The sequence below is a fragment of the Lemur catta genome, chromosome 1, assembly GCF_020740605.2.
Source record: "Lemur catta isolate mLemCat1 chromosome 1, mLemCat1.pri, whole genome shotgun sequence".
Lineage (NCBI taxonomy): Eukaryota > Metazoa > Chordata > Mammalia > Primates > Lemuridae > Lemur > Lemur catta.
Window position 1 is genome coordinate 108,460,199 of NC_059128.1, and position 22,871 is coordinate 108,483,069.

The 22,871-nt window shown below is 59.4% G+C and overlaps 1 protein-coding gene across 4 annotated transcripts in view; it reads right to left on the reverse strand.

Annotated features, from left to right (window-relative positions):
* NFIC (nuclear factor I C) overlaps window positions 1-22,871 on the reverse strand; it is a 64,789-nt gene that overhangs the window by 29,621 nt on the left and 12,297 nt on the right. For all 4 annotated transcript variants that reach the window (XM_045544420.1, XM_045544411.1, XM_045544440.1 and 1 more), the window contains exon 2: window positions 19,888-20,419. In XM_045544420.1, coding sequence (XP_045400376.1) covers window positions 19,888-20,419 — 532 coding nt within the window. The remainder of the gene's footprint in view (window positions 1-19,887; window positions 20,420-22,871) is intronic.

Here is a 22,871-nt window from a genome sequence, read left to right on the forward strand (position 1 = left end):
TCTTCCTGTGTGAGAACTAAAGCGGGACCAAGTTGCCGGTGAACCGAAGTTCACGCTCTTAACAGCCACGCTGGGGGCTTCCGGTGGCTGTGCTGCCAGGTGTTCACAGACTCTACCCACATGTGCGGTGCCATGGTCAGAATGTTCGGTCATCACTGATGATTTCTCAAAACAATTGCAGGACTTTTCAGAGCCTTTAAAAGGCACTGGGGATTTCAAAGAAGAGGTGGTGGGTGTCAGACTTGTCTGATCTTGGAGCATCTTATAGAAATGAGGGCCATAGCCCGAAACCTGGGTTGGATGGAGTCCCATTCCTGGCACAACCTGGCCATGTGGCTTTGGACTAGTCACTTTCTCCTTGGAGCCTAGTTTTCTCCATCTATAAAGGGGGCATTTTCAGTCATTTCCTAGTGGGCCTGTTGCTCTGCTTGTAGAGGCTCAGGGAGGGGAAGGGCTTGCCATAGATTTGGGGTAAATACTGTTTTGATAATATAGCATTTTGCCAAACTTAGGAGTTAAATGAACATTGTCCCTCCTCTGCCCACAGCCCTCCATGGTTCCCACCTTCCTCTGGGTAAAAGCCCAAGTCCTCCCCACACTCACAGCCCCTGAAGGACTTGCCCTGTCCCCTCTCTGTCCTCCTCTCCTCCCTCTCCCCACTCCTCACTCTGCTCCGGCCACATGGGCCTCCTTGCTGTGCCTCCAACACGCCAGGCACGGTCCTGCCCCAGGGCCTTTGCACGGGCTATGCCCTCTGCTCTTCCCTCAGATACATACATGGCTCATTCTCTTCCCTCATTCAGGACGTTCCTCAACCATTTCCTTCTCAGAGAGAAACACAGGATCTTTGAGCACCATGCATATAGCATAGACAACCACACACATGCTAGTATAAGTGAGACCCTGGTCCTCAATAGCGGCTGTATTTGAAGGGACACCCTCATCTGGCCAGGTGCCAGTTCTCTCCACTCCCCAGCTCCATGGGACATTCATGTGCAGCCAGGAACGTCACTGCCCCCTGTAGCCTTTGCTCAAACACATCATCACCGGTGACAACAGCAGTGTAAACTGGATCCCATGACAGAGTGTACAGACAGAGTGTTCCTTCCTGTCCGTGGCCACGAGCCCAAATCTGGTCTGTCCTGGTGCATGACAAAGGCACCGCTGTGGCCTCTGGCCCCACCCTTCCACCGGGAGCACCCACCCCCTCTGTACAGGACAACTCCCTTCATCCCGGTGGCTAAAGCTTCCGCCGTTGGTAACTGGGAGGTCCACGCAGCACCTGGCATTCACGGGACAGATGTTCACTGAAAACCTGCTACTCGCCAGGCGCTGGGGAAATGGCAGAGCGCCAAGTGGGCAGAGACAGACAGGAAACAGAAGCCCTAGATAATTCCACACGGCTCTGAGTTCCACCGAGATGACAAAACAGGGTGAAGGGATAGTGCATGGCTCTGGGGATGACTTTGGACAGAGGGGTCAGGCAGAACCTCTCTGCAGAGGCTTCAAGAACGAGGAGCCCAGCCAGGGGGGAGAGCTAAGTGAAGGCATTCTGGGCAGAGGGTGCGACATGTGCAAAGGGCCTGGGGCAGGAATAGATGTGCAGGGAGAGATTATGTGGCTGGCACCTGGCGAGCAGGCTGGGAAGGAGGGGCAGTGAGAGAAGCCGACCCCCTTGCGCCCTGTGTGCTGCAGCAAGAAGTGCGGGTTTCATCCTGCGGCGCAGTCAGGAGTGATGCCGCTCGATCTATTTTATATTTTTAAGTCTCTGGCTGCCAGGATGCGGAAGCCCCGTGCGCGGCCGGTGGGTATGCCAAGTGAAAAACAGTCTGGCGCTTCGTCCAAAAGTTAAACAGAGTTTACCATAAAACCCAGCAATGCCACTCCTGGGTCTCACCCAACAGACTTGAAAGCAACGGCGCAAACAGATACTGGTACACACACGTTCACGGCAGCGCGACTTAAACGGCCGCACGGTGGAAGCAACTCAAATGTCCATCGACAGATGTGAGGATAGACACATGCAGTCCATCCACACGCTGGAGTATCACTCAGCCACGAAAAGGGACGAGGCTCTGACTCAGGCCACAGCGTGGATGGACCTTGAGGACATCGTGCTCAGTGAGAGACGCCAGACGCAGAAGGACACAGTGTGTGACTCCGTTTATATGAAACGTCCAGAACAGGCAGATCCACAGAGACAGGAAGCAGGATGGTGGGTGCCAGGGGCTGGGGACGGGGTGGGGAGTGAGCGTTTCATGGGGACAGAGCTTCAGTTTGGGAAGACGAGAAAGTTCTGGAGATGGAGGGTGCTGATGGCTGCACAGCCATGTGCATGTGCTTAATGCCACTGAGCTGTGCACTTAGAAATGGCTAAGATGTTGAATTTTATATTATATGTGCCTTACTACAATTAACAATTTTTTTAAATTCTCTGGCTGCCCAGTGACTTCCGGACTCTCAGATGTCGGGAGCCCTGTGAGGAGGTGGGCCCACCAGGCTGAGTACAACACCCCGGTCCAGGATGGTGGCCTGGAAGAGGACCCAGTGGTCCCGTTTAGTTCATCTCTCGGACGTAGAAAGGTTAGGACCTGCGGAAGTCGTGATCACACTTCTTTAAAACCTGGCAGGCCATCGGGGAGCCTGGAATTCCCGCTGGGGCCCCAGCCGTGCCTGTGGGGACCTCTCGGACCCTGGGCTTCTAGCGTCGGCTGCCGCGGTGAACTCGCCCCACTGATTTTCCAACCTTCGCCAGCTTCCAAACCGCCTGCCACGTCCGCCTCCCAGCCCAGCCAGCAAGAGAGAACCAAAGCCAGGCCCTGGAATTCCCGGCTACCGGCTGTCACCAGCCATTTTTAAACATCAGCCGGCTAAGGTTCAACTCCCTTGGTCCTGGAAGGCGATGCCGATGCCGTACACGTGACGCAGGCCACGGCCATCTTCCCTGCCCCATCCCTCTCGGGAAACTCCAGCCATCCTTGCCAGCCCGGCTCTGACATCTCTGTAACACCTGCCCTGGCCTTGTGTCCAAACCTGTGTCCCAATCCTCATCACCTTACACCCAATCTCGGTTTATAAATACATAAAAGTGCAAAGTCTTCCCCATGGCCCACCAGGCCCTGCACGACCTGCCCCGTCCCCTCCCTGCCCTCCCCTCCTCCCTCTCTCCCCCTCCTCACTCTGCTCCAGCCACACCGGCCTCCTCGCTGTGCCTCCAACACGCCAGGTGCGTCCTGCCCCAGGGCCTTTGCACGGGCTGTGCCCTCTTTCTGGAACACCCTCCCCGCAAATGCCTGCCTGGCTCATTCCCTGGCTTTATTCAAGCCTCTGTTCAAATGGGTTTTATCTGCACAGAGCCCCTGGCGCACAATCTGTGCCTAAAGTGTGGGAAGTTTGGGATTTCGCCTCCCCGAGTCTGTCCTAAGAAGCATGACCACAGAGTTCCTGTGTACGTCCAGCTGTGTCACAACCTGCCATGCCGTCCCCGAGCCCCTGCCCCCACCCCGTACTCAGGTCTGTGCGAACTGAAGCATAAGGAGAAACCGTGACTCTTGCATTCGACAGGTCTTGAGCACCTACTGGGTCCCAGGCCCTATCCTAGGCACTGGGGACATGGCAGTGAACAAAACAGAAGCAAATCTCAGCTGCATGAAGTTCACATCCACGGCTTCCCTCCGCGCCATCCTGAGGAGGGCCGGCGGTCGAGGCACACCGTGAAGGCTGCAGGCTGGACTGAAGGTGCACTTCCCTGGTAGTGTGGCAGAAGGACTGGAAGCAAAATTACCCTGGGCTTCCGGGACTCGAGGTACACATCCTGGCCCTCTCTAGGGAACACCTCCTTCCTCCCTAGACTCTTGTGTCCCCAAGGCCCCCAAAGTAGAGAACCCGCTATCAGCGTCGTCAGTGCTGTGTGACCTCAGCAACGGTGCTTTCCCTCTCTGAGCCTCCCTGTCCTAGTCGTGCAGAGGATCTAAAACCCCCGTGTCCAGCCCTTCTCCAGTGGGTGTTTGGCCAAACCAAAGGAGAAAAACCAAGACCGCAGATACACGTTCGTTCGGGGCACGCATCAATCCCCTGGGGACAGAACCGGGCAGTGTGGACGGGACGTGTGGGGCCCGGGAGGCGGTGCCGTGGACGGGGTGACCTCCGGGACGCCGGCCTCTGCCCCCGGCCTCCCCGCCGTGTCCTTCCTGCGAGGCTGAGTCTGCACCAGAGTTTCCAGCTCCCTCTCCGCCGCCGGCCGCCTGGGCCCGAGCCAACCTGCTGGGGAATCACTTTCAAAGAAAAGTTTCTTTTTTCTTCCCACCCAGCCAGGCTCTCGCCCCCGCCTGCTCCGTGGCCTGGCTGCGGGCCCTGGCAGGCGCTCGTGGACACCTCGGGCCCGAGGGTCAGGCCCGGGGCCACCACTGTCCCCCTGACCGTCCCCAGCGCCACGCCGGGCCTGGGCCGCTGCGACGGGAGGCCTCGGCCCCGGCTCGCCGCCTCCCTGGCCGACGTCGGGGGACCCGGGGACCCCAAGGGGAGCTTCGGGGTGACTAGTTCAGGGTGTCCGGCCTGGGACACGCCCCTGTAGGCCGCAGGGCCCACTTGGAGGCCCACAGACCTGGCCCGTCCCCACCCGGGGACGCCTTTGGAGGCCACGCCACCCCATGACATCATCGCTCCGGCGGCCATTTTCTCGCCTCTCTCGGCCGCTGTTCCAGATGCTTCTCTGGGCCTTGGCGGCCATTTTGTGCGTCCAAGAGGAGCGGCTGGGCTGGCAGCGGGGGCCGCAGGCGCCAGGTCCCCCCTCTGGGGCAGGGGCAGTTGGGGGACACAGGCTGGCGGTGCCGGGTGGCCCTCTGGGCAGGGGGGACCCTGCCGGGCCCCGTCCCGCCTGCCCCCTGCTCGGGCCGCCCCGCGGCCTCCAAGGGGTTAAACCCACGCGTGCCAACAGCAGGGCGCGGCCAGCTCGGGCTCCCACTGTCACCGCCACTCGGCACCCACCGAGCCCCAGGCGGCTCCAAGGATGTGAGGAACAAGGTTAAAAATACCCACACGCACAAGGTGCCCCCCCCACGGGTCCCCTCCAATGTCAAATGTGTCAACGCCACCCGGGCTGGGGGGGGCGGCCTTAAAATAACTCGCTGTTTACATTTGGAGCAAATTCTTGGCTTCTCCGGCAGCCGAGCCCAGGCCTCCCCCTGCGCCGCCTCCCGGCGGGCCTGCTCCCAGGCTGCAGGGCAGGAGCCGCATGTGCCCGCGGCCCCAGCACACGCGCGCGTGCCCACATGCCGGGGACGGGCGCGCCCGGAAGCCATTTGTGGCCACATGGTGGGCAGAGCCAGGCGGAAGCTGCCCGAGGACACCCTCTGCCCGCGCTGGGCACGGGGTGGGGGTGGCCGGGTGAGGCGGCCGCCCCCCCCAGCTTCCCCTTCCGTCTGATGTTTCTTGGTCTTGTCGCCACCTCGGCAGCCCCGGGGGAGCCGGGAGGACAGGACGCTGGCCTGGCAGCCCGGCCAAGGGAGGCAGGAGGAAGGTGGGGGAGCCCAGGCGCGGAGGGGAGGGCTCATCGCCGTGCGGGGGGCTGCAGAGGCAGGTCGGGGTCCTGTCCCTGTTGTGCTGTGTGGCTCCGGGCAAGCCCTGCCCCGCTCTGGGCCTGGGGGGCGGCGCGGAAAAAGGCCCCATACTTTGGCGTGGGGTCGGGAGAATGGGTCTCCGTCCTAGTCTTGCCTGGGGAGGGGAGGGAAGGGTACAGACACTTCTCAGCCCCTCTCTGTGCCTCAGTTTCCCCTGCTGCAGAAAGTAGATGCTGAGTTCTGAGTGTTTCATTTTACAGAGGGGGAAACTGAGGTTCAGGGAGGGTAAGTGGCTCGCCCCAGGTCTCACAGTCAGTCAACGGACGAGGGGATGTGAGCCCAGCTCCGCAGAGGTTTAACCTGCTGCCTCGGACGTGGGGAGGGGTTGGAAACCGGAGGGAGGGGTGAGAGGAAACTTCGCCTTCCCAGGCCTTCCTGTGGCATCTCTCCCTAGAGCCTTGCACATAGTCAGTGCTCAATAAATGCTTGTACACAGCTGGCACTTGATAGATGCTTGTAGACAAGTAAGTGTGTTTATTCCCGCAGAGGCTGGCACACAGTAGGCACCCAATACATGCTTGTTGCATGAATAATCGGGGTTATCCCTGTGGAGCCCGGCTTACAGCAAGTACAAAATAAATGCTTGTCAGACAAAGGCATCTGAGGAACAGTTGGAAAATTAGGGGGTATTCAGAGTGGAGTACCAGGACCAGAGACCCTGCACGACCTGCCCCGTCCCCTCCCCGCCCTCCCCTCCTCACTCTGCTCCAGCCACACGGCCTCCTCACTGTGCCTCCCACATGCCGGGCACGGTCCTGCCCCAGGGCCTTTGCACGGGCTGTGTCTCTAACTGGACAGCTAACTGCTTTCTCTCTCTCTCTCTCTCTCTCCCTCTCTCTCTCTCTCTCTCTCTCTCTCTCTCTCTCTCTCTCTCTCTCTCTCTCTCTCTCTCTCTCTCTCTCTCTCTCTCTCTCTCTCCCCCCAGATCTCCCCAGACCTCAGCTCAACTGTCGCCTTCTCAGACAGGTCTTCCCCAAACCCCTTCCCCTCCAGCAGCCTCTGGCCACTCTCAGGCAATCCCAGCCCTGTTTCATTTCCCCCAGAGGAAGTTAGTGATTGCGCCGTGTTTGCTTATCTGCCCAGGGGAAGGGCACCTCTGGGAGGGCAGAGGTTTGGTCTGTGTCCATCACGGTCATGCCCCCAGCGTCTAGAATAGGGCCCGGTACCCAGCAGGTGCTCAATCCATCTTTGTAGAAAGACAGAGAGGAGAGAGGGAGGGAGAGAGACAATGCGCTGGGGAGAGGAGGAGGAGGGAGGGAAGAAGAAAGGAAGGAGGGAAGGAAATAAATGCAACTGGGTGAGGGGTCCCCATTGGAAGGGCCGGAACAGGTGTGCACAGGGAGGCTGGATGGTTCTGGAAGGTTCACAAGGGTGACACAAGGGATCTCTGACAATAGGTGCAGGGAATGGCATGGGACACCACCCAAGAATCGCCCACCTGAGGCTACTTAGTCCTCTGTGGATCGGTAAAAGCCCTGTGTCCTTTGCAAAGCTTCCCCAACTGTTCCTAGGTCCAAGGAGGAACCTATGGCAGGAGGAGCTCAAGGAGGTAACAGGAACCTGTGCTGGGGAGGGGGGCCCAGGAGGGCTTCTTGGAGGAGGAGACATTTAGAGCTGGAGCCTTGATGTATGAGTAGGAGTTCGCCAGGCGCAGGAGGGCCTTATGTGAAGTGAACACAGCGTGTAAAAGCCACTGTCACCATCCCATCTTGCACTTATTGGATTTTTACTATGCGCCAGGGGTTTATTCAATCCCAGGAGCTAAATACAGGTTTACAGAGGCCAGACGAGGCCCAGAGAGGTTAGGTAATTGGTCTGAGGGCACACAGCCAGGAGTTGAGTCCGTGCAGAGGCTCGGCCACACGGCCCTGCTACCTCCATCAATGTGCCTGAGCCCAGGACCTCAACGTCGGAGGCAGCAAGGACTGAAGGCAGCACCGACTTTCCACTCCAGCCCTGTCCCACGGGAGACAGAGCCATGTGGGGTGACCACTCACAGCCTTTCCCCAGTTGGCTGCGTGACTCCAGGCCAGCTCCCCGGTTCTCCTCATGCCTCAGTTTCCCCAGCTGTCCGATGGGTCTGGGACACCCGTCTGTGCTGGAATTTGCCCAGGCGCCACAGGGATTCTGCACCTGCGATCTCCACTTTGCAGGAATAAAACCGAGGCTCAGCTCAGAGGGGGGTCAGTGGCCCGTGGCCTCTCTCAGCAAGTGCCCTGGGTTCACACCTCTCACGCTGGGCGCCCTCCCTCCCGAGCCTCCTGCCTCATTGCTGTTCATCACTGAATTAGCACCTACTGTGTGCTGGGTGCTCACCAGACCCGCTAAATGGTTGCAGATTATCACCGCCATTTGACAGAGGAGGAAACTGAGGCAGAGGGTGGGGCAGGTGCTGGCCGAAACTGAAACAGCAAGTCGGCTTAGACTCGGAGAGGACGCCCGTGTGCAGGTGGTGGCCCAGGTGCGGCCAGGCGCCTCCTGGCAGGAGTCCGGCGCCCTGTGGCCTTCCCAGCCACCGGGGCCCAGATCCCAGCTCGCCCACTAACAACGTTCTCATCCCAGGGGTGTTCCCGGGTGTGGCCGGGGCAGCCTGCCCTCCTCTCCCTGCTCCTCCCCTGCATGTGCCCAGGCAAGTGCCGCGGGCCGGCGGGAGGCATGGGGTGGGGGGGGGCAGGTGCCAGCCTCAGACAGGGCGCCTACAACCCAAGTGACCAGACACTGAATTCTCACACCGCTGGAACCAACCTGGAATTGTCCCTCCTCTGCCTCTGCCCGGCTGGCCCCAGTATTGCTGGCACCGCCTCCCACCCTGGCCCCCAACAGTCTGCCCTCCCCACAGCAGCCAGAGGGCGCCTGTGAGCAGCTGAGTCAGGGCCTGTCCCTCCTCTGCCCACAGCACTCCATGGCTCCCACCTTCCTCAGGGTCAAAGCCCCAGTCCTCCCTGCAGCCCACCAGGCCTGCACGACCTGTCCTGTTCCCTCCCTGCCCTCCCCTCCTCCCTCTCTCCCATCCTCACTCTGCTCCAGCCACACGGGCCTCCTCGCTGTGCCTCTTACACACCAGGTGCGGTCCTGCCCCAGGGCCTTTGCACGGCTGTGCCCTCTGCCTGGAACGTCTTCCCCCAGTTCTTCACATAACTGGCTCCTCTTCACCCCACCCCACCAGACCATGAGCTCCATGAGGGCTGAGTTTTTGCCTGTCTTGTTCACTGCGATGTCCCCAGGGCCTGGCACACAGTAGGTGCTTACTAAATACTTATCAGCTACCAGGCAATTCTACTGGCCGAGTGCCGATGTTGCATTTGCTCGGTGCTGCCCTAAACTTTCTATGCGTCTTGACTGGATTCTCCCTAGGCAACCCCCCAAGGCAGGCGCTATTTTACAGATGGGGAAACTGAGGCCCAGAGCAGGGCTGCCACTTGCCTGAGGTCACACAGTGCCAGGCAGCCGGGGGCGAGACCCCACGATCCCTCACCGCTCTCCCTCCCGGACATCCCCCATTCCCCAGATGGGGAAACTGAGGATCAGAGAGAGAAGGGACCCATCAAGTACGACAGGGAGAGCCGGCGGAGTCACAGCCCAGACCTCTGGCCAAGCGCAGTGGGGCGCTGTGCCCTGCTGGGCGGAGCCCCTGCGCCTGGGAAAGAACACAGTGCAATAAACAACATCAACAACAGTAATCATAGTGACCGCAGCAACAGCATGGATGGGTGTCAAGTCACCAGGGTTTACAAGGCTCGCCTATGAGTTCGCACCAGGACCCGCGAGGGGGAGCCGAGGGGGACACCGGCCCCTTTAAGAGCCTCCCCCTCCCCAGCTGGGCGCTGGCCCGGCCTCCCTTATGTAAGCAGTGCTGCCCTTGCGTAAACTGGTTACATAAGGAAGCGAGGAACAGGCTTGTCCGTCCGGCAGCAACCTGTCCCAGGCTATCCACAGGGCCGGCCTGGGGCATGGGAGTGTCAAGGCTGTCCAGAGCGGCCACCAGGGACAGCCCGGTTCGGGTTCAAGGCCCTCTGGATCAATGCCTGCCTGGGGGACACCCCAAATTCCCAGAGACAGTGCCCCCTTCCCCACCAGGCAGGAGAAGCTGATAGGTTTCTAGCCTGAATGGACAGGGCTGTTCCCGTTACTCGGAAGGTGAAACCAAGGCCCAGAGAGGACAAGTGAGCGGCCTGAAGCTGCACAGCCCTGAGCAGAAAGAGGAAGGGATGACACCAGAGTGACATCTGGGCGGTGGGGCATCAGCCTGCACCTTAACCTCCCAACTCCCCCATCTGTTAAACAGGGCTTTCTCAGCAAGGCTTGGTATGCAGCTGGTGCTCAATAAATGCAATAGCAGAGGGAGCATGGATAGTGTTTAAAGCCCTGCCCTGCCCCCGGCCCTGCCCTAATACTCTCTGAATTCTATAAACGAACTCAGTTTTCACAGAGCTCTCTGTAAAGCAGGGAGAGCCACTGCCTCATTCTACGTCGAAGAAACTGAGGCGAAGATAATTCCTAGTCCACACAGTGGGTGATGGCCACAGGGAAACAGCAGGTGCTCTATCATTGCACAGCAGGTACAAGGAGAGCGCGGACTGTGTACCAAATCCTGGCCCAGGGAAGGGGAATAGTCTGTCTGCCCAGGAGCCCATGGGGGGCAGCGGGGTGGGCACAGTTTCCCCTAATCTAGATGGGAAACTGAGGCAGAGGGAGAAGAAGGGATTTATCCAAGGTCGAACTCAAGCCCTATCACAGCTCCTCCTCCTGGCAGCCTCCCCCTGGCCCAGGGTCCAGCCCTCTGACCACGTGGGGTTGGGGTATCTGAGTATAAGGTTGCCCTCTGCCCCCAAAGGTACATCTTTGGGATGGGGTGGGGTTTGGGGGTGGAGGCAGCCCCCTGTCCTCCCCTTGTCTCTGGGCGCTGGCCCTTTAAGGCAGCACTGCTGCCTGGGCATGTCCCAGGGTGACCCCAAAGGGCGGGTGTGGCCGGGAACAAGAGGCCCATTCAGCTGCCTGCTGCCGCCTCCGGGCAGCCCACGGGGTGGGCTGGGGGGCAGGGAGGAGACTGGCAAGGCTGGGAGAGACTGGGGGTGTGGTGGGAGGGGAGACAGAGAGCCCCAGAGACAGAGACAGACAGACAGACACCTGGCCTGGGCTGCCTTTCTCACCTGCCTGGCTGCCCAGGTGAAGGTTGGAGGCTGCCCACCCCCCAGCCAGCGTGAAGCCCCAAAGATGCTCCTTGATCCAGCTGAACCTGCTGCCCACCCGCCAGCACCAAAGCCCTGTAGCCCCAATGGCAAGATCCTGGGACATTCTGGAGAGGTCCCTGACATGCCCCAAATAGCCCCTTCCCTGGGGGTGACTGGTCCTGGGATCTCCCACACCCAGGTGCGAGTCCTGACTCTGCCCTTTATCTGTGTGACCTTACGCCAGTGACTTTCCCTCTCTGGGCCTCAGATTCCCCATCTGTTAAATGCAGGCGGCGATGGTAGCTGCTAACATCTACTGAGGGCTTAGGCGCTTGGGAAGCCCTCGAGACCTGCAGTTCCCCCATAAATGTACCCCAACACCCCAAACACACACGCCTCCCACTAGATACACAACCGACAATCACAGTCACCGCCCTCGACTGAAGCACTGCAGGCTGCAGGCCAGGAGTGGCCCCGAGATCACACGCCTGGGAAGGGGCAGACCTGCCGGGACCAGACGTGGGTTGGGGTGCGCCCGTGGCCCCATAACAGCCTCCTGGAAAAACATGCTTGCTTATGCCCGGGACTCCTGTGTCCCCGCATCCAATAAAAACAGATGTTACCCAGGAATTAAACAAAGTCTCCTTCTTGTTCCTGGGCCCACCTGGTCCCACGTTCTCACAGCCGCGTGACCCCACGAGCTGCTCCCCTTGGGCCCAAAGACCTCACGCCACCACAGAGCCCCCATCCAGCCCCAACCAGCATGGGAAACCTCCAAGACACCCAAATCTTCCTCCTCCCTCCTCCCATCCCCCTACATCTTTTCTGGAATATTCTGCTCGGTCAGGTGGTGCCTGAGGCTTACTCAACTCTGGTCTGAGCTTTGCCAGAGAATTCTAGACCCTGCCCATGGATATTCTAGAACCAGGCTCGAAAAACTCTAGAACCTGCACTTCGGCATGCAAGAACTCGATGTTAAAAATTCTAGAACCTGGGTTGGGCATGGTGGCTCACACCTGTAACCCCAGCACTCTGGGGGGCTGAGGCGGGTGGATCACTTGAGCTCAGGAGTTTGACACCAGCCTGAGCAAGAACGAGACCCTGTCTCTACTAAAAATAAGGAAAATTAGCCGGGCGTGGTGGTGCGTGCCTGCAGTCCCAGCTACTTGGGAGGCTGAGGCAGGAGGATCGCTCACTAGCTGTGATGACACCACTGCACTCCAGCCTAGGCAACAGAGTGAGACTCTGTCTCAAAAAAAAAAAAAAAAAAAAAATTCTAGAACCTGCTGTCAATGGCCAAAAACATACTTAAAGATTTCTTGGATATTGATGAAACCAAACATTGATTGGATAATTAAGAACAAGTCCTAGAATCTCATATTCTCAAGATGCCAAACTTGGAAGATTTGAGATCTGTCCCCAGATGCTGCAAAAGCTCACCATGAAGAACGCTAGAACCTGCCCCAAGATGTTCTTGAACCCAACTCAGGGGGTTCTGGAGTGTAGCCTTCTGTAAGCAAAAACCCAACGGGACAAAAACACCTGGAACTTACTTTTGGACACTGAGAAACCCAACTCAAGAAATTCTGGCTCCTGCTCCTCCGTGGACAAAAATACACTTGATGAATTCCATGTTACGGAACCAGCTTGGGGGACTCTAGTACTGTTTCTTTGGTGGTTAAAAAACCTAACTTTACAGAATTCTTAAGCTTCCCTTAGTACAGAGGTTGTCAACCAGGAGTGATTCTGCCCCCAGAGGACACTGGGCGATGTCTGGGAACATCTGTGGTTGTCACAACTGGGGCGTGCTCCTGGCATGGGGTGGGTGGACGCAGGGACGTTACTCAGCACCTGTAGTGCCCAGGATGGCCCGCCACAGAGAATTATCTGGTTCCAAATGTCCACAGGGCAGAGGGGGAGAAATTCCATGTTTGCATATTTTAGAGGCCCAAAGTGAGACCTTCTAGAACACAGTCCCTGGAGTCTCAAGCAACTGGCTTGGGAGTTCTAGAATAATCTGCCCTCACATTATCAAGAACCAGACTTGGGAGATTGGAGATGTGTTTCCGAATTTTCTAGAACTCAGATCTGGTTCTAGTCCTGCACTGTCCACTGTATCAGCCCCTGGCGCTTGACATGTGGCCTTTCCAAATTGAGATGTGAGTAGACAACACAGGCTAGATTTCAAAGACTCAGTACAAAAAATACATATATATAAAACACCTCAATTACTTTCCTACTGCTTAGGTGTTGCAATGACAATATTTTGGATGCCCTGGGTTAAATAAAATAGATTGCTAAAATTAATCTCTCCGGTATGTTGACACATTTATGTGTGGATACCAGAAAAAAATTTTAAATCACAGATGTAGTTTCAATTCTATTTCTACTGGACCGGGCTGCTCCAGAAGCCACCTAGGGCAATTCTAGAACCATCTGATTGATCAAGACGCTGGCAGAAGAAATTCTAGAACTCAGGGCTTGGGAATTTTAGGACATGTCCCCTGGAGGGTGTAGAAGCCGGTTCAGCTTTGGGATTCCGGAGCCTGCCTCCCCTGGAAACCCACGTTCTCCCCTCTCCACCGCAGGTCAGCCACGTTGAGACACCAGGGTCCCTCTTTTGTCTGTCCTACCACCCCTGCAAGTTGCCCTGGAACGGCCGGAAGGAACCTTCCTCCTGGGTGCTCTGGGCAATGCCCCACCCCTCAGACATCCAGTGTCCCCAGGTGTCCCCTCGTTCACCCCTCACCAACTCTTAACCATCTGCGACTTCCTGTCCATGCTCAGCTGGAGGGAGAGGGGCTGGCCTGGCAGCTGGCTGCAGGGGGGGCACAGAGATGTCCCTAGCTGCCCTCAGCCTCCCCTCGGCGTCCCGGGCACAGGGCCAGGGTGGCAACTGCAGCCCCACCACAGAGGGTGGCAGCCACAGGTGCAAGGAGATGCCCGCCCCTTCTGCTGGCTGCTCGGAGGGCTGTGCCCCACCCACGTGGACAAGGACACCCTCAGGGGCTGCCACGGGAGCACCCACACGCCAGTATGCACGCGTGCAGACGTGCCGCACGGGGACCTGGGGCAGGGGCGTCTGCAGGGGGTGAGGGGACCGACTCACAAAAGACCCCACCGTTTCCACCACGCACCACCTGCTAACCGCGTGGGCTTCTTCACAGATACCGCCTTATCGACATCACTGGACGACATCGCTGGACACGCCCTGGGCCCAATCTTCACGTGAGATAAGGAATCACAGAGCTGTGAGCTAACTCTCCGCAGCTGCACAGCTGGCTGGGGGGCAGAGCTGGGGCGAGAACCCCAGTAATCACGACGATGACTATAAAATTACCATACTGTCACCATGGATACTATTTTTCCTATTCATGATTACATGACTACATATAACTATTGTTAATTATTTAGTATTACATTATTTTGTATAACATTATTTATCATCATGACTAACAAAAAATAATTTTGAAAAATCACGGTAAAGTATAGGTAACAAAATTGACCATCTTAACGGTTCCTAAGCACACAGCTCAGTGGCATGAAGCACACGCACACTGTTGTGCAGCTGTCACCACCCTCCCTCTCCAGGACTTTCCCATCTTCCCAGACTGACACTCTGTCCCCATGAAATGCTCACTCCCCACCCCCCCCCAGCCCCTGGCACCCACCATCCTACTTCCTGTCTCTGTGGCTCTGACGCCTCCAGGGACCTCCTGTGAGTGGAGCCACACAGGATTTGTCCTTCCGTGTCTGGCGTCTCTCACTGAGCACGATGTCCTCAGGGTCCATCCACGCTGTGGCCTGTGTCAGAGCCTCGTCTCTTTTTAAGGCAACACATCTTTTCTTTTTTTTTTTTTTTTTGAGACAGAGTCTCACTCTGTCACCTAGGCTGGAGTGCAGTGGCGTCATCACAGCTCCATGCAGCCTCCAACTCCTGGGCTCAAGTGATCCTCCTGCCTCAGCCTCCTGAGTAGCTGGGACTACAGGTGCCAACACGACGCCCGGCTAATTTTTTCTACTTTTAGTAGAGACAGGATCTTGCTCTTGCTCAGGCTGGTCTCGAACTCCTGAGCTTAAGCGATCCTCCCGCCCCGGCCTCTCAGAGTGCTGGGATTACAGGCGTGAGCCACCGCGCCCAGCCAACACATCATTTTTGAGTGCTGACTGTATACCAGGCCCTGTCCTCACACCGATCATGCACTGATTTAACTCTACACGCCCCAGTCCTCACCACTGTATAAGAAAGGAAACTGAGGCCTGGAGCAGTGAAGCCACTTGCCAAAGGTCAGGCAGTGCCTGAGCAGAGAGATTGGAACCTGGACCCTGTCTGGCCAGAGAATGTGCCCCAAACTCTTCCAGACACTCTGCCCCACTCCCTGGTCGGCCCTCATGGGCTCCGCACCTGCTGCGTTCGCGGAACCCCCTCCTGTCCAGCCCAGAGGCCTCCTGCCCTCGCTATAAATACACCATCAGCTGGCATCTGGGCCTCTCGCCGCACAGCCACCTTCCCTGCATAGACAGACGGCTGTCACCTGGCCGCCCAGCCCCGGGGGGAATGCTAAGCGGTGCCAGGAGCCCCTCACCCCTCCGCTACCCAGACACCTGGACAGGGTCACTTGCTCCTGTGTCTGGTCACAGCCGCCCCTGGGTCCCAGGTGCCACCCAAGGAGTCTGAGCAGAACTGGGGCCTCTCCACCTCCCTCCTGGAGCTGGAAAGAGGATCTGGGACAGGAATGAGCATTTATTGAGTGCCTCCTGTATGCTTTTCAGGGACCACTGACGCCAATCCTCAATGCAAGGGGCACAGCTCCCCAGGAGGGGAGTCTACCTCTCACAGCCTGGAGCACACGGACACAGTTGTGTCCAGCACACAGTGGCCACCGTCATGTGCCCTCTGTGTGCCGGGGTGAAGGTCTCTGAGGGCAGAGGAAGCGTGGGGGGGGCCTCGCTCCCAGGCTGAGGCCTTTCCTCCTGCCACCGAGCCCCGGGCACACTCTATGGAGACCTGGGCCCCAGGCCTGGGCATGGCAGGCGCTTGAGCACGGCCCACCCTGTCCACCCCTGCAGTCACGATGCCACTGGGGCTTGCTTTTTAGGATCTGCATGGCCGGGAGGGTGTGGCTTCCATCAGAGAACCTCAAAGGGTATTTTTAGTTTGTTTTGTTTAAGAAGTTTCAATCCATTTCTCATTCTGGTTCTGCCTCTTAGGGGCTGTGTGACCTCGGGCAAGCGGCTGACCATCTCTGAGCCTCTGCTGCCTTATCTGAAAGTGGGAGGAGGCAAGAGCCCCTCCTCTTGGAGTGCTGGGGAGAATTAAAGCAGTTAAGATGCACCAAGGCCTGAGCCCGGCACACAGGGAGCGTCCAAGACATGGTTGCTGTTACTTTTATTGCTGTCAGTATTGTTGCCTCCCAATTCCATCCAGGAGGGGCTGGGGACCTCCCTCTCCCAGAGTTTCTTCTGCCACCCTCTCTAGGGCACCGCCACCCACCCACCAGGCAGCCCCTGCAGCAGCTGCGAGCATCCCGGGCCGGCCCCTGCCCACAGCACCATCCGGGCACTGGACGGCCAGTAGTTGGCACCTCGCGAGGCGGGAACGGGAGGCCGGCCCATGCCGGCAGTGGCGTCAGCAGATGGGCACCATCTGGGTTGGCAGCTCGGGACGGGCTGGCAGCTGCCAGGGCGGGCGGGCCTGGCAGCCCCTCCCCCCAGCCCTGGCATGGCGCCCGCCCGCCTCAGGTTTCTCAGGCTGCCGGAGGGGGCGGGGAGGCCCGGCTGGGGCGGGCAGGCTGGCAGGCGGTTTCCCTCTTCAGGCCCTGGTTCCTCCACGCTTCTTCCCCTCGAATGAAGCCTCCCCCCAACCCCCCGGCTTCACCCTCACCCCTGCAGCCCCACGCCCTGCTCCCCAGCCAGCCTCAGGGCCTTTGCACTGGCTGTGCCCCTGCCGGGTACACCCTCGCTGCCCTCTCTCCACCTGCAGGCCTCGTGTCTGAAATCACCTCCTCAGAGGGGCCCCCCAGCCCCCACCACACCTCTCCCCTGCTCTGTTTTCCCGTCCTGCCCCATTGCACACGGCCCCCCTGCACCGATGCCCCAAGGAGCTCATGTCCCCCCATCACAGCCCCTGAAGCTGTCCCCTAGGCTGCCCCCCAGGCCACACACCACAGCCCAGGCCCCTGTGGCCATGAAGGCACCAGATGGACGCTGGGGTGGCTAATTCTGCCCCAGGAGATGTCCTAGGCTCTGACTGCCTGACAGCGCCAGTGCCGAGGGGACATTCTCAGGTCCCTTCCAGTCCTTCTACCCCCTATTCCCCCAAATAATTTCAGGATGGAGGCCTGGGGTTCCCCAGTAGGGTGTGGCCCCATTGGTCCACCTGACACCCCCGGGAGAGACAGGGAGGCCGAGACCGGGGTGGGGTGAGGGGGAGCCAGGCCTCATCTGAGGACAGGGGAACCGTGTGTGCTTCTGTCCACGTCTCTATGACTCTGTGTTCCTGTCTTTCTCTCCCACTGTCTTTCTGTCGGCCCTGAGGCCCCACCTTTGGTCACCATTTTCCACCTGCATTCTGATGTCAGAGATGGGGCAGGAGCCCCCCAATATCCACCCTGTGCCCTGGGGACTCACACGATTGGAGGAGGGGGTGGCAGCCAGTCTTCCTTGCGGATGGACTCACAACTGTTGGGGTTAAGCGTGGAGGACAGCCTTGACCTGGGAACCCCAGACAAGACCTCAGCCTCTGGGGTCCGAGAACACAGAACCCAGCTGGGAGGTGGCCAGGCCACGCTCATGGAGGGATGCCCACCTTGCACACCACGATGTACCCCCATCCCCTTCCGCGACACTGACTGGGGTGGGGGGTGTCAGTGACACAGCAGAGGTGGAAGCTGGGTCCCACCTCTGCCCTCTCTCGGCTGTGTGACCTCAGGCAGGTCACATCACTTCCTTGGGCTTCTGCTTCCTCATCTATAAAATGGGTACAACAGTGACTCTGCCTCGTAGGGTTGCTACACGCATGGAAAAGAATTTCTAAGCCCTCAGGAAAATGGCCAGCAAAGAGAACGTGGAGCTAGGAGCTGGGGTTTTGAAGCATGAGCAGGAGTTTTGCGTATGGGAAAGGCATTCCAGGCAGAGGGTACAGCATAGGCAAAAAGGCCTGGCCAGTGGGAAACCATCATCAGAAGGAGGAAGATTGTGTCAGCGACAACGGGGCCCTAGCCTAGTGCCTGGCACTGATGACCCCACGAGGGTTGTTTGTGGAGCACTTACCACGGGCACTCTACATTCCCCATAAGGGGGCTATTTTTGAGCTTCCTATTTTATAGACAAGCAAATGAGGCACAGAGAGGGTCAGCAACTTGCCCCAGGTCATCCAGCCAGCAGCTAGCTCTCACTCCCGACCCTCACGCCCAGGATGGGCAGGTGGCGGGGTTGGGGGTGTGGTCCGCTGGGGCCAGTTGGAGCAGGGACATCCCCAGGGGGATGATGGGGTAGGCCGGGCTGGCAGCACGGCCTGGCAGCTGGACACCAAGGTGTCTGGGGAGGCCACAGGCCCGGCCTGCCTGCTGCGCAGAGGGGGAGGAGGCCGGCTGGGGGAGGGGAGGCGCCCGGAGATTGTGCTGACTGCAGCAGAAAGCACAGCTTCAAAATTTTATCAGCTCAGTGCGGAGGAGGTGGGGGTGGGGCAGGCGCGGAGGATGAGGAGGTGGGCGAGGGAGGCTTGGACCTGCATGGCAATGAGCCTGCGGCCCCCGCGCGGCCCCTGCCCCGGACACGGACACGCTGTCACCTCCTGCACCTCTCTGCCTCCACCGTGGCCCCAAATGCCACTTCACTTCCCACCCTGGTGGGTTTGTTGCTCAGGGGTGGGGGCGGGGAAAGAGGGGAGGCAGATGCTAAGGTCAAGGTCAATGATTCAAGGTCAAGACCGGGTAACTCTCTGCTCTGCCCTCCCTCCCTCCCACACACCCTGGAGACAGACGGGGAGCCCATGACCTTGTCTAAGCCTTGCACTGATTCCAGATGACAGCACAGCTATTATGCCCATTGTACCAAGGGGGAAACCGAGGCACAGAAAAGGGACATGTGTGCACACCCAGGGAAGAGCAGGGCGGCATCTGGAACCTGGACAATCTGGCCCCAGGGTCCCCCGTTCCTGCACACACCCCCCGTGTAACCACCTGTGCTCACGTAGGGCTGCTGGGGCCGCAACCGGGGCGGGGGCCGTGGCCAGGTTTGCACCCCGCGTTGCACGCCCCCGGCGGGTGCTGGCTCATGGCCACCCCATACCAGGCCGGCCCGGGTGGGCACGGCAGGGGTGTGGCACGTGCCCACGAGGTCTCTGGGGGCATCTGACCCCGTCCACACAGAGACAGTCCCAGGGACCCCCCTCCATGTGGCAGGCTGGTGCTCCCCCCCATGATCTCATTGAAGCCCCCGCAGCTCCATCAAGCTAGGCACTCTGATAACCTCCAGGTGGGGGAAACTGAGGCCTGAGCGGGCCACACAGCCAGGAGGCAGCAGCGCAACAGACCCCACCACTCTCTCAACCACACCCTGCTCTTGGCACAAGGACCTGCTGACCTTGCGAGGCCGGACGGCACAACCAGCCTCCCACCTCTACCCCGACTGCCACGCCACCTGGGATACCCACCCCCACATCCGCTGCCGCCCAGCCACCCTGCAGAGCTGAGCTCAGCCGCGCCACCTCCTCTGGGAAGCCACCATGGATTCCCGCCACTCTGCACAAACCCTGCTGGTCTCAACATCGGGCATTTGACCTCCAGCAATCCCCCAGCTGGAAGGGCCAGACTCACGAGGCCTCATCTGCTGGCATGGTCCAAGAGTCAATCGACAAACATTCCCAGCACACACCCGCAGGACTCTCTGAGCTTTCCTCGGAAGACTAAGACGGTCTGTCTCTCTCTTTTCCCCATCTCTGCTCCCAAGAGCGCCACATCGTGCCCCTCGGACAGAGTCCCACTCCCCAAGACCTCAAGGGCCGGCCACCTCCCTCAGACGCAGAGGTGCGACCCTGCCTCCACCTTCAGACCCCCACAGCCCACCGGCCTCCCCCTGCCCCGCGGCCGCCTCACCTCGCTCGCGCACGAAGTAGGCCAGGTAGAGGTCCAGCTCCTTGACCGCCACGCCGATGTGGTGCGGCTGCACGCAGAGCACGGGGTGGCCGCACTGCGCCGCCTTGACCAGGCGCTCGCCGTCGGTGCTCTCGAGCGGGATGCCCTTGAACAGGATCACCATGACCAGGTCCAGCCGCCACACCTTGTCGGCCTGGCGCAGGCAGTCGATGCGCCGCATCTTGCCCTTCTGGTCGGGGTTCGAGAGCACGCAGCCCGGAGCCTTCTTGCCGGTGATGGCCAGCACGAAGTCCTCGCGGCACTCGGGCCGGATGTCTTTGCGCAGCTTGGCCAGCAGCCGCGACGCCCACTTCTGCTTGACCTCAGGCTTCTCGCCCAGCAGCTCGTCCTTCACCGCCCGCTCCTCGTCCTTCGACATCCGCTTCTCGTGCTTCTTGAAGTACTTGCGCTTCCGCGCCTGCAGGTTGAACCAGGTGTAGGCGAAGGCGCGCACGTGAGGCAGCAGGGCCTCGATGAACGGGTGGAACTCATCCTGCAGCGACAGGGAGGTGACACGTCAGCAGGCGGCCGGGGACCGCGGACCCACCACCCTGCCCGGAAAACTGAGGCCGGAGCGGGGCAAACCCACCAGACGGGGAGGCGTGGGCCGGGGCCCGCTGCAGACCCACCCATCCCACTGGGGGCAAACTGAAGGCCAGAGGCGACCCAGCAGCGGGACACCTGCAAAAGCCCATTGCCCAGGTGAGGAAACGGAGTCTCGGACTTGGAGGAAGGCACAGGCCGTGGCAGAAGTTCATGGAGGACCACCTTGAACCCCCCTATACAGAATGAGCAAGGCAAGTGTCCCAGGTGGGGACTGACGAAAGACCCATCGTACAGATGGGGAAACTGAGGCTGGAGACTTGGGAAGTGGTGGACACATTCTCTGCCTGCTAGAACTGGGGTTGGCAAACTTTTACGTCAAAGAAACAGATGGCGAACACTTGAGGTTTTGTGGGATACACACAAAATTCACATTAGTGCGGAATCAGCCCTACATGAGATGTGAGTGATCAGAGTGGCCGTGGGCCGATAAAACTTTATTTACAAAAGCAGGTGCCGGGCACCCGGCTCCAGGCTGTGGTTTGCAAACCCCTCACGGTGGAGGGTGAGCGGCCACCTCCTCCAATGCCTAGAGCAGGCCCGAGCACACAGTGGTGCTCAATCAATGCAGGAGGAACCAGAGATAGAAACACTGAAGCCCAGGGAGGCTCCGAGACCCAGCCGGAGCTGTGACTTCAATACACGTCCCATCGTGACTCATCCAAGGTGTCTAAAGACGGCCCCAAAACCCACTTTACAGACGAGGAAACTGTTAGGATTAGTTCATTTGCCCACAGTCTCCCAGGAGGCAGGAAAAGGCCCGAGACCCTGCTGCTAGCTGCTGCGTGGTAGGGAAACTGAGGCTTACGGAGGGGTGGAGACCCGGCCAAGGTCCCACGGGGGGCTAAGGGCCTGTGTGAGGATAAGAACCAGGACCCTGACCGCCCCGAAGGCCATCGAAACTTTTCCTGGCACAGCCTGTCCTCCACGAGGCTGGGTTCCCTGGGAGCAAGAGAAACAGCTACTCTGGACTCCAGTCCGTGTTCTGGCTGGACACGCACAGCACCCCGCTGCCGGGGCACCCTTCTGCTGTGTGCTCTGTGCCCCCTGGGCCAGCTCCGGCCACAGGGTGCTGCAGGGTGGAGGCGGGGACATCAGATGTCACCTATTACTGAGGGTCTGAAAATAGCCTCCCACCTGGTGGGGCCAGGGTGGGGCGGGACGGGGCTCCGCTTGCGCCAGCCCAGCTCCCCAACCCCAATGTCCCCCGAAGCGTGAGTCATCACAACAGCTGTGGCTGAGACTGGACCTCGGGGGCTTTTTATGCCTGCCCCCCCACCCCCGAGCAGACCTGCTAAGGCAGACAGAGGATGGGGGGCCCACTCCAGTGCCTGGCCACCCTCGTCCTCTCCTGTCCCTGGAGGCCACCTGACCTCTGAGACCCAGGGATGTGGAGCAATTTGTCCAGCGTCACACAGCGGTCAGCTGAGTCCAGGCCACCTGGCCAGAGATGTGGGGGGCAGGGTGGTGGTTTGGGGTCGGGGGATCAACAGAGACACAGGTCACTGCCCGAGGAGGGGCACCAGGAGGGCAGGAGGCCAGGACAACAGTGTCCAGGTCTCCTCTCCCTGACTCCTCCTCGCTCTGAAGCCCCTTCTCTCTTTGACCCCAAATTCCTTCTCTTGGCCTGGGCCCCTCTTGGGGACAGGTGCCAGGGAGGCGGGCAGGGGTGGGAGCCCATGTCACTGGTGACCCAGGCTGGTCGTGGAGACAAGAAGCAAAACAGCCTGTAACTGGGTCATGGACCTGGTACCCCCTCATCCCTCAGGCATCCTGGGAGGTCAGAGGTGAGAGAAGGGGCCCATCACTTTCTTTGTCCCACAAGACCTGCGACAACCAGACCCTCTTCCCCAGGCACCTCCCAATGCCCTCAAAGGCTGAACAGGCAAAGGAGGCAGCCAAGGCAGGCTAGATACTGAGAATCCTTCCAAACTCCTACACATCCCTCAATGCCCTGTCTCCAGTGTCCCTTCCTTCAAACAGCCTCTCCCCAGGGTTCCCCTAGACCTAGCCTAGACCATACAGGCTGGCGGGGCGGGGATCTCAGAGTCCAGCTCTATCACCCCCATCTCCGACCCTGAGGTCCAGGGTTGAGGCACCCACTGCCAGGGAAGGAGATGGGGGGACATTAGTCTCCATTTTCACTGTCAGTATGACCCAGCCTCAGTTTCTCATTCTGAACAATGGGCAGAAATGGACATTGCAGCCTGAAGGAGATGGGTGGAGCTTGTTCCTTGCCCTGGTAACCAGAGATGCAAAGCCACAGAGGAACAAGGCTGGGCCTTTTCCAGAAACCAAAGCATGGTCCACTGGGGCTTCCTGGCCAAAGAGGGCAGCAGCAG